The 12319-nt window shown below is 31.6% G+C and overlaps 1 protein-coding gene across 2 annotated transcripts in view; it reads right to left on the reverse strand.

Moving 5' to 3' along the window:
- NCAM2 (neural cell adhesion molecule 2) overlaps positions 1-12319 on the reverse strand; it is a 395919-nt gene that overhangs the window by 39831 nt on the left and 343769 nt on the right. For both annotated transcript variants that reach the window (XM_036218500.1, XM_036218501.1), the window contains exons 13-14: positions 5276-5395; positions 2026-2147 (exon numbers count right to left, since the gene is read on the reverse strand). In XM_036218500.1, coding sequence (XP_036074393.1) covers positions 2026-2147; positions 5276-5395 — 242 coding nt within the window. The remainder of the gene's footprint in view (positions 1-2025; positions 2148-5275; positions 5396-12319) is intronic.

The raw sequence follows: 12319 nt of genomic DNA on the forward strand, positions 1-12319 counted from the left end.
TGTTTAATGTGAGAAAAAAAATGCTTCTCGGTTTAAGCCTCTCTAGTCGCATTTTGTATAACCTGCAGTCCAAAAGGCCCTCTTAACAGGTACACAGTTTACATTGATTTTAAGAGTAAAACCTGTGCAAAAATACTGATCATTTTCTGCAAATATGACATTAATAGGTTATTTTGATTGAATTTGTAATGCTATCTCTTAACTATTTTGAGAAAGATGTATATAGTCAGATTCTTGTTAGTTTCTGAACTTTACTTTTGAATAACTAGAAATAGAAACGCAGCTGAAAGAAGTCACAGCATTCCTAAAATATACACATTTTAGTAATAAAAACCACTAAAAAGGAAGAAGAAAAAATAAAATAGGAAATAGTTGCTATTATCAATTGATCAAAGATTGGTTTAACTCAGTATAGGATCTGTGTTATTTCTAATATCAACTCTTAAGAGAAGTCCAGCATAGTTTTAGGTAGAAATTATGCATAAAGATATGTGAGACATATTTTTACAACTAGTCATTGCATTTCAGTGTACACCATGGGATTTTATTGGGGTTCTCTATGAGTTCTTATTATTTACCTTTATTTTGAACCATAAAATCTTCTAGGTTCAGATGATAAGCATGGCAGGGAAGATTTGTTCTCACAATCCAATTCATGAATTCAGTTCAGGCTTATTTCCCTTAGAGGAAGATTCCTTCCCTTGCAAAGAGTTTCCAGATGATCAAATAAGAAAACTGGCTTGACTAGCACACTATCAGATTCACAGAGAAACCCCTCAAAACTTGGATGTTTGAATTTAGAAGTGGCAGTATTATCATTTAGACCAGAGGGACCCAAACCTTGGGTCGTAGACTGGTACCATCTGCGGTTTGTTAGAAACCAGGCCACACAGCAGGAGGTGAGCGGCAGGCAAGTGAGTGAAGCTTCATCTCTATTTGCAGCCCATCCCCAGCACCAGCATCACTGCCTCAGCTCCCCCTCAGATCATCAGGCATTAGATCCTCATAGGAGCACTGGTCCCTGGTGCTAAAAAGGTTGGGGATTGCTCATTTAGACAGTTGTGGATTGGTGGAAAATATTTAAAATTTATCTATATACTATTAAGAAACAATTGTTTAAGTATCATTTGCTAAAACATAATATACTTGGAAACTGTTAGTAAATGTTTATATATGTTATATATATAGTATAAATAAATGTGTATATGTATTATATAGTATATATAATTGCTACTGTATTATGAAGATAATAATCATAAGCATTAATTAATAAATCTTACAAAGTTTAATTAAAATCTTTCATTTTTAACATATTCCACGGTAGACACAAACTCAGTGTTACTTATAGCAAAGTTGTTAGGAGAAATCACTTTCAGTGTCCTTTGGCATCATTTTCATCTAGAGGCAAAAAGACAAAGTCCGGCAGGCCACTTTCTTCATCACTCTGCAATCAGTGGTCATCTTTCACCCAGAGCACATATTAAAAGTCGCAAGGCAGCTCTTAGCTGTGCAAAGTCCCATATTAGCTCTGCTAATTAAAAGTGAAGAAAATCCACTTGCTCAAGTTCAATGCGGCCATTCCCTCTTAATGCTGATTAAAGCAATTTATTTAAGGTGTGATTTGCTAATAATTCTACCTACAATAAATAAAGTTGACAAGAGAGCTTAGGAAATATTGGCATGCAAAGAAAGTTGCTAATAGCCACTAGAAGAAGAGGTGAAATTATTCTACTAACTGGACAGAAAACCAGGGAAAATGGTATCTCACCTAAGAAACACTTAGAAATCACAGGATGAAAACAATGGAATTATTTTGATGATTTATCCTTAGATTTTACCAAAAACAGCAAGCATTTTATAATTTATAATAGACTTCAGCAATAGAAAATTATTTAAATTTCTATGAGTTCTATTGCATCACTGTTATTTAATATGCATTCACTGCTGATATGTCTATGAACTCAATGCAGATTTAATGCAATTGGAAAACAATTTATACAAAATGAAAACAAATGGGGTACTTACACTTCTATATTTCACAATGTATTCCAAAATTGGGGCCCCTCCATCATCCTGTTTGGTGATACTGAGTTTAAAGCTCTTCCCACTGCTTGGCTGTCCATGTATGGATGGAGGACTTGGTTCACCTAAATATACAATAGAACATTCTTGACATTTGTACACACCTTAGATACCTAGAGAAACTGCATTTTAATTAAAAAATACACACACACTGTCATATAACCAAAATGTATGATATTACCCTGGCTTTAACATTTGCTATTTGCCCTTTGTTGTGATATAACCTTTGACCCTCCTTCTCCCTTCCAAGAAACAGCAACATTCATAAATCTAGAAGTACCATGTCAAAATTGTGAAATTTCAGGACCAAAAACACTGTTTAGACCGATGCACCAATGTTCTGAGAATAGTATCACGTTGTACAAGTGTAAAATGTTATTTCTCTTATTATCAGTGAATATTCCTATTTATTTTATTCATGTAAATTTAGCTCGTAAACATTCTGTATATATTTATTAATATCACCACATGAAAGCATCAACTTATATGCAATATATCTCTACCAGGAATGATTATGGCTTAGCAATTAGTTATCTGCTTTAATGAGCATTTAAAAAAAATTATTGTATTTTTGAATAAAGAAATTTTGTAGTATTCAATCTATAGACATGTTTTAATATATTTTTTTTCTCTCAGCATCAAACATACTTGCTCACAATACTATTCTTCACATAGAGATGATTTATAACAAAGGTGCATTTAATGTTCTAAATGGGTACAGGGACTCACTAAAGTGTAAGAGTTCTTTATGTGAAGGATGTTGTCACTGGCTGGCAGCTTGGAATGGGGACTTTCTACTGTGTTACAGATGGGATGCCCTTGTACATGCACTGGCCTCCTCTACCTCTGTTTCCTCCAATCCCTATGGATACTAATAGGAATATGGTAATAGTAAGGAATTAGCAGAGATACATTGTAGATTACAAGTCTGAAACCTGTAATATCTGGTCTACTCAGAAGACTGAGAAGACAGAAGAACTAGGCAGAATCCAGGGGAGAGGACTGCATGTTTCCGAACCTGGAGAACCTGTTCCTTTTCTCAGCATGTTATTTTTATTTTCAATATGGTGTTTATAACCTTAAACTAGTGAATAGTTTATTGATAAAACGTAGGTCATTAAAGAAATATGATAGCTGTGTTTACTGGTATGCAAATAAATAATAAAATAGTATTGCATGGTGCAGCCACATAGAAATAACGTGGATAGACTAATTGTAAAGTGATTGTTCGTTAAAGCTAATTATATTGGTATATAGATATTATGACATATGATATATATGCAGCATATTTTTGATAAGTGAATTAAGAGTTCTGTAAAAACCAGTAGAAAAATTTCTTAAAAGTATTTAATAAGAGATTATGGAAAATTTAAATACTATACAATGGATGCAGTTCTCGGGATGGTGGATTAGTATCATTTCTAAATGGATTTTAGAATTTATACACTGTACAGTATAAATTCATTTAATAATATTGTAATGACCATTTTAAATAGTATTTTGAGATAATTATAAAGCAGAAACTATTTTCAGTAATAAATGTTTTAAAATATATAGTTTAAAAATTTATGTCCATATTTAACCTTTACAATATGCCAAATTTGTGATTCCATTACAATTGATACTTCCTTTGAAAAGCAAATAAATTTCAGAACAAATGCAGATTGTATCAGAAATTGATTAAAATAACGGTTTCTATTAGCAATTACAATACAATGTTTATGCAAAAATGATAATATAAACAAGAATCAAAACATAATAATGGATAGTTATGACATATTAAGTACTTAGCATTATGTTATCTCATTTAAACATCAAGAGAATCCTAAAATTAGTTAAAATACATACTTATTATTAAAAAAAAATAGAAAACAAAAAACAAACATTGTCTCTACTCTCAAAGCATTCACTATCAAAGACAGAGATTTGCAACTAAACAAAAGTACACTAAGAGATTAGAAGTTACCATTTAAAAGGGAGAGAGAAGAAAGTAAAGGGCAAGAGAGAGCTGTTTTATGGTTGAAACACCTACAGAGGTGTCCTGTGAATGAATAAAGCTAAGTACACCTAAATGAAGAAGAAAATAAAAGTTAGCCAAGGTCTTATGAAAGAGATGATGCTTTCATTGGAAGCTGATGTGCAGTGACCCCGGAGACTATAAAAAGAAGGGAAATAAAGGCAGAATGCAATAATTAGTTTGACTTCCTGGTGCAGAGAGCACTGTGGCGGTTGAGGGAGGTGACATGAGGGTCACAGTTGGGCAAAGGTGCGTTTCGGAAATGGGAAGGTGCAGGGTGGTGGTGTGAGGATTATCAAGGGAGGCGGGACAGCTCTCTTTACATTTTTGTTAAGTTACTTTATACTCATTTTAATAAAGGTAGGTTTTTGAATCAAGATGTACTTATAAGTGAAAAAATTATAAGAAACTAAAAAAGGCACTGGTCTTGTAAAGGAAGAAAAGGGAACACATCTAGCAGATTTTCAGAGAAACAGAAGAATTGGTCACAAATTGGGATAAGATAATTCCTGTGGCCAATTTGACTGTCCTAATATATGTATATAATAGCTAGGGTTATGCATAAATATCATAAGAGCTTTTGTTTCATCACACTATTTTTCTAACATTTTAAAACAATTTATTCAACATAAAAGATATGTTAAGTCTTTTTAAATTTATCTAAACTTCACACAATTGACTTATAATACAGGGTAGCAATGAGAACAAGGCTACAATGATTATCCTTCTGCAGTCACCACTGTAATGAATTTTAGTGGTGCATTTTTCTCACACTTAGGTCCTATATAATTTATGAGATAAAAGCAACAGTCATGCCTCATGGAAAGAATAGAATATCGGACACATTACACAGATGCTCTTCTCTCTCACAGAATACAGTCTGAGCACTACAATTCTATTAATCAGACTATGAATAAATAGGACACCTTCCGATTGAGATGATTTCCTGAGAGCTATTTTACTGTATATAGTGCAGTGTATCTTTTCTTTTTTTGCCTTACCCTAGAGCAAAGTTATTTTTATAAATCCGAGATGCCACCATATTCAGAAACCACTTTAACAAAGATATAATTCACTTCCCCAAAGTGTCGAAACATCTCCCTGAATTTTAAAACCCTGTTTAAGTTGAAAATGAAGAGAATAGCCATAGGGAGACAAACAGAGCAGAGTACTTACGAACTGGTAATGTTTGGAAGATTTCTATTTTACTGTAGTCTCCTTGCCCTTTTCCATTCACAGCTGCAACTCTGATCTCATAAGTTGTGTTTGGTTCCAGGTTGCTCAAAACAACCATTGCTAGAAGAAGAAAAAAAAAAAATATATATATATATATATATATATGTATACACACACATACATACACATACACACACATACATGCCTATGATTAAAACATTTTAATAAGTAAACAAATCAATCTATTACAAAGCTGATTAAAAAACGTCAGTGTAAATCATTTCATGAAATACCTGAAAAAGCTAAGAAATATATATAAGAAGAAAATGATTTGTGAACTGTCCTCTTCTTCACCTCTATTTTAGGTTTCTAACCCAGTGCAGTGACTTCCAAAAAAGAAAACTGTTTTTTTGGTGATAGTTATATTCAAAGCGTAGAAAGTATTTTTTTTTTTTTTACTTTTACCATATTCAAGAAATAAGAATAATTTAAATAACATCTTTACTGTATGCATCCCAAATATTTTGTCTACTCTAAATAGATTTTTTATACAATGGAGAAATGGAATTCAACATATAGAACCCTGGCTTCTGGTATAAGGTGTTTCATCATGTCCAAGGAGCGTCACCAAATTGACTCTACAGCAAAAGTGGATCATTTATTTGATAATCTCAAATCAAATCGAATTATTTTTCATGCTACTTTAAAGGTTATCATCTTTCATGTTTTATCTCTGAACTTCTTCTCACTTATACACTGTATCAAACCTGGATTCAACATGACAGGAAGGAGATATAACAATCTGAAACCACACAGGAATTTAAAGCTTAATAGAAACATCTCCTCGGTCACACCAACACCTTTAATTTGCCAGAGAATTTTAGATACAATTGCAGATTTCAAAATATTACATCTTTACAAATTCCTATGATAGAACTAAGAAAACTCCAAAGTTGTTTCTATCTTTACTGCTTTTGCTAAACAGAGCAAAAATGAACTAGTGGAAATGGCAATGTCTTGATGAACAAGAAAAAAGGAAGATATGTCTGGTTTATATACTAACTCCAAAGAAATGATCAGTTCATAAAAGACATAATCATAAAATAAAACATTAAACTATAGGTAACCAGGATTATATTTGTAGGGCTATTGTATTATATGAACCATGGTTTACATGCAATAAAATTCAAAGATAACGTTAGCATATTTCTGATAATTAATTACATTATGATATAGGGTCACTAGATAACATTTTTCATTCTATGCTGTATAAATAGATTTAATAAATTTGTTTCAATATTTCCTTTTGTTCCATTCTTTTCTTCAATATTCATTTTCCTGACATTTCTTTAGATAAAAATTTATTATAATTATTTATTATTATTGAATTACTTATTAGAGTACAGAAAAGAAAAAAAATGGCTGGATGCACTGTAGAGATGTTTTCTTTGTTTAAAACTCAGAATTTAGAATATATGAACATTACATATATATTATTTTTACATATATTTGGTATATTTGCTATATTTTATCAAATATACCAAATAAAGAGTAATGGTAAAAATATATAGTCCAGATATCATCCCAATCTTATTTGATCCAGTACCTATGTTCTAAAATCAGCAGAAAGGATAAATTTCTAATTGACAGTATTTATATTTGTATTTCTCATTTTCCATATTTTGAAAGAAAAAACTGAACTTGCTTTTGAGAGCGCACTGCCTAGTCAAAGCCTCAGATGAAAACACATATTATAGTGTCAGAGTTATGGGAGGGAAGCTGGGAAAAGACTCATTGGCAGGGAATCTGATTAGAAGCTATAAGGATAAAAGGAAAAATCAAGTCTCGAATTCAACCATTTCTGACAGGCTAACAACCTGTGAACTTTTTCTGGAAACCCAAACCCAGTCTGTTGGTGAACTAGAGTCAACACATATAATATCAGCACAAGAAAATGGATATAGCTACAATGGAGAGGATAGTGCATAGATGGATCTGTTCATACAGATTATGGAATGGGAGAGGCAATCAAACTGAGTTAGGTAGCTAGAATGCTAAGAAGTTGGATCCCTACTGTCCTTAAGAAAGTTCCTGCTCAAGCCTAACAAGGAATTCAAGAGTTTAAATTCATCCTATTCTATCAATACAGTCAGTTAAGATAACAAATTTAAAAGCAAACTGAATTAGGCCTACTGTTCTTCAGATATGACAGCTTTATAATTTTTTTTCAGAGCTTATAATAAAAATGCTTAGACTCTTATGCAATCAATATTGTCATGGATCAGTCTACATTCATTATGATGTCATGGAGCAGTGGGTGTTTGACTAACCTCTTCTTTACCTTGATAGAGAATGACTGGATGTAGCACGGGGACATAGAGGAGTCCGCTACAGTAACTTTTGCAATAAGAAATCGCAGGGATGTGTGGCTCAGACCCATGAAAGAATTCACGTGGCTCCGGGCTTGAGTCTTCTACTGACTGAAATCCAGCTAACTCTCTGGACTGAGTTGGTCTCTCAACTTTTAAATAAACACTTTTATTAAATGTCACAAAAATAAAAACATAGAAAAAAGTTGAAAGAAGTTACAGACAAAAATATGTATGGTGCCAGTTGGATACTAGACCTATTAGGGGGATCACTCTGTAAATTATATAAATGTCTAACCACTCGGCTGTATACCTGAAACCTACATAATATTGAATGTCAGCTGTAACTAAGAAATAAAAAATAAATAAAAACAAAATAATTTGTGATCTGTGAAATAAAAACAACCATGGATCAGTTATCTACATAAAGGGGAACGTTATCTGCTGACTGCGAAATAATGAAAAATAGTGGAGAGTCTAAAAGTTATTCATCTTTGATTTTATGTTTAATGGCAAAATACTTTCTATTTACTGGCAAAAATAGCCTTAGTGATATTTACTTATAAATATTAAAATTTACCCAGATAATCTATAGAGAGACTATGCTATATGAGAATATATGAGAAATTGCTATAGATACTTTTACTGCTACAGATGACTTTGATATGTGATATGCCTCCAAATACCTATGATGTAAAGGCACAGCTGCTGTAATCGTTTTAAAATCATGCAAGAGACTGTAACTCAGCTGTGTGTGAAAAACTGGTAATGCTTATATTCGATTGTTTGTCTTGATACAATTAAGCAAGAAAAGGAACAATTTAAAGCACACAATTTTAATTACAAATAACATTCTTCATGAATCAGAAGTGTGGAGATCACACTTTGTCTTGAGATTAAAATGGATAACAATAGAGCTATCAAAATATCAGAACATTTCAAATCAGGGGAAATTAAAGTTATTACTGAGATTAAAAAATAAAACTCCTTCCCCTCCGCTCCCCCCAAAAAAGCAACTCCACATTTTCATATTTTTAGTAAAAGCTCCTTTTGGCTGGAGTTGTCAGCATGCCTCTTCCTTTAACATTTCATAGGAATTGTGAGGTGCTTCGAGTGCCTCCATACCTTTTGTGAAAGGAAAAACCACTTCTTTAATAATAACATTACGATAAATTCAGAGTTGCTTTTCTCCATGTTTCCTCATATTTTTCTGTTCTCAGGGTCAAGACTCTCTACTTTGCTGACTGAATTTCAGCACACAGCAGTTTGCAGAGGAGAGGAGCAAAGAGTTGAACATGATGGCTGAACTGTTATTACAATGCTGGGCTACAACACCCTAAGGTGAAGTGGATGAGAGAAGGCTTTCCTGAGAAGCTTCAAAATTACAGGGGGGAGGCATGGAAGTAAACCTACCGATGCAAGTTTTACAAAGATTATACACAAGAAGAAGTTGGTCCATTTTTGAGTTCTGACTCTCAAAGGTTTTGGTACAATAATGCTTATTATGAGGCTTGTTAACAGTGTTTGAACATTAAAGATTATTGTGTAGAATAGAAAGAGCTCTATAAATTAGTCCTGATTTAAAGAGAGGGAAAGAAACAAGATTCAGGGGAGGCAAAGCCCAGATCAGTAATTTAAGTTACCATTCTTAAATGAGAGGATATATACATTAAATCATATATAATTTACTGGCATATTACCAAACATAGGTTTTGAATACTCAAGGTAGGGCCTGAAAGCAAACTGCCACTTGAAAAATAAAAGGCTGTGCACTCCGTATTAGTCATACCTCAAATCATGAAGTTAGTTAATGAAAGACTTTTTTTCTCTGTATGTACCCATACAATAGTACAATAAAACCACAAACTGAACTGTGGGATGGGTTCTTTCCATGTAGATCTAGATTATAAACTACTAAAAGTTTTCTAAGGACAAATGGCATAAATTAAGGTATTTTATAGTTATGTTCAGTCAGCATGGTTTAAAAATCATAATGCAACTCTTCTGAAAATTACAAATAATCATGAATTTTTCTTTGACATGCCAACGGGAGTAGGTTCTACAAAGAATCTAGTTTCCTTCAGTAATTTAATGTTTCTGCTTGATTTCAATATAATTAGGTTTCATAAGTGACCATTTTTGCCACCTGGCAATAAATGTAAAGAGTACAGCAAAATATTAAAATATATTAAAATAATGATACTTAAAATGGCAAATGACAGCAAGATATGATGCTTTGTACATTATTTTTACAAATGTGGAAATGATTATACCGAGAGAAAAATTTGGAGTTGCATTCTCCCTTTAAGAAAGGAAACCGACTTTATGAAAGGAAGTTGAACAAATAAGTTTTTGTTTGTACAGATAATGTATTATAAATCCCTTTCCTTTGGCTGTCAAGAGAAGCAGTGGCTACAGAATATTTATGACCTGTGGAGTAAAATAAATTACGTATTTGCAAACTAATTAGGCTGAGCAAAGTTTTGAAATGAGATTAAATTTAGACATGCTCTCTTCTTGGCTCTCTAAAACCCAATCTCTCCATGGAGTTTTCCTACCGTTCAACATAAACGGTTAAGGACTCCCTTGCTGTTGAATTGCTGTCTCATCGACATAAAATGGAATCGTTCAAGTTGTCAAGATCTGTGAAACATATCAGACAGCTATGAGAAATCACAAAGCTTAGCTAGGGCAAATTAGTCATTCAAAATTACACCTGCTGTTAAATAGATTTGGAAATACAGTGAAATCCCTAGTGTTTCTCACCTAAAACTAGCCTTTTTCTCTAAACAAAACAAGCCAAAAACAACATTTTTTTTCTTTTTAATGGGAGAAAAAAATTATCTGGCTCCCTTCTACAGGAGTTTGCAATAAGCTGGAATACAAATAAAAGTAATTTTTAAAAACTCTTTATTCATGATGTAGAGCTTTTTAAAACTTTGATTCCAGTTATTCTTTATAAATATAAGAATAACTTGAGGAATAATTCCATTACTTATGCAAAGTATCTAAGTTTTCTTAATTTTATGTACATAATCATCTCAGTTCAATTTTATTTTCATTTATTTTGAAAACTTAAATTTGCATTTTGTACAAATTATATTATATTTCAAGATACCATTAGTTATAAAAGAATATGATCTCATTTAAAGCACCTTAGAGAATTTTATGAAATATAACATATAATCTGTAGGATATATATTTTGATATAAATATTTCTAGACTACTTTTAACAAATTAGCCACATGGCTGTAATTTGATGAACGGTAGAAAATAAATTAATCAAATGATTTTGTGTTATTCGTGTGGGGCTTTTACTCAAAACAATATGTTGATGGCGTTATTTAAAAATTATAGCTCATCACTTCCGAAGGTTCATTAATTTTCTCTTTATTGTATTTTTTAATGTTCTTTTTCATCATGAGTATAAACTATGCATAAAAATTAATAGATAAACAATTTAACTTTGAGATTTTACACAGAAAGTAACTATTGTCCCTTAAATCAAATGGCTTTCACTTGAAATATACTCCTTATATAAGAACCTTTGATTTAAAAATAGAACGGTTCTATAAAAAAATATTTGTTTCATAAACAATTCATAATTTTTTCACTTAAAAATCTTAATTTATGAGGAAACTGATAATAGTATTTCAAATTTACCTAGAGAGATCATATGTTTCTATAGTCAACCTAGAAATCTCCATTAGTTCTAATAAATTATGTTATATTTCATTAAAATATAAGATAGTACATGTGAAATTATTTATACAAGAATTCATTTGATACATTTTTAACAACCCATTTAGTATGTAAAATATGATCCATGTTTAATTACCAATCATTTCCTCCTATAGTCTAAAATATGTAGATTTTTATTAAATACTCACAAAACCCTTAATGTTTAAAAATAACCAGAATATTATTTTTTAATTCATAAAACTGTTCAATTCCAAAATGTTTATACCTATACAACTCTTTTTGTGCTAAAGTACTTTCCTTTTTTTTTTTTTTTTTTTTTAAGTAAGGGATTGGGTGTAAGTTTAGCTACTGCAATTAAATGCTCCTCCTTCCACCATGCATATAGAAACTCTAAGGCTCCTTTTAACTATTTAAGCTTTTAATAACATTTAGACATAGTATTTCTCAGTTTTAATTATGCCCCTTATTTGTGTATTTGTATGTTTTATTGTGAGAAGCTTTTTGTTGTGAGGATGTGGTGAACAGAACACATATAATACATATCATATATAGTGTCCCCAGCTTTCACAGAACCTTCTCATTTTGCAAAATAAGGATTCAACAAAGAGTTATTTAATTGACATTTAAAAAAATATGCAAGAAAGACACTATGTTTAAAGAAACTGACCCAAAGAGACACTTACAAAACCTACAATTATCCTTTATTACTTATTCACCCTACTCCTTTGTTGCTACGCATTTAAAGCATCTTTTATTTCTTTAAGTAAAACTTTTTGTTTGTGGGAAAAATCTATTATTTGATAGTATTTTATTCAATACTTAGAGTAGCATAATTTGGTTGTAGTCTTCATTTCATAAGTAAATAAATGGAGGCTCAGGAAGATCAATTAACCAATCGGAAGCAAAGCTTGGATTTGAACAAGATTCTGTCTTAAAACTTTGCATTGCTCACAACTGTATCTTGGCCTAAGAT

The sequence above is a fragment of the Rousettus aegyptiacus genome, unplaced genomic scaffold, assembly GCF_014176215.1.
Source record: "Rousettus aegyptiacus isolate mRouAeg1 unplaced genomic scaffold, mRouAeg1.p scaffold_m13_p_4, whole genome shotgun sequence".
Lineage (NCBI taxonomy): Eukaryota > Metazoa > Chordata > Mammalia > Chiroptera > Pteropodidae > Rousettus > Rousettus aegyptiacus.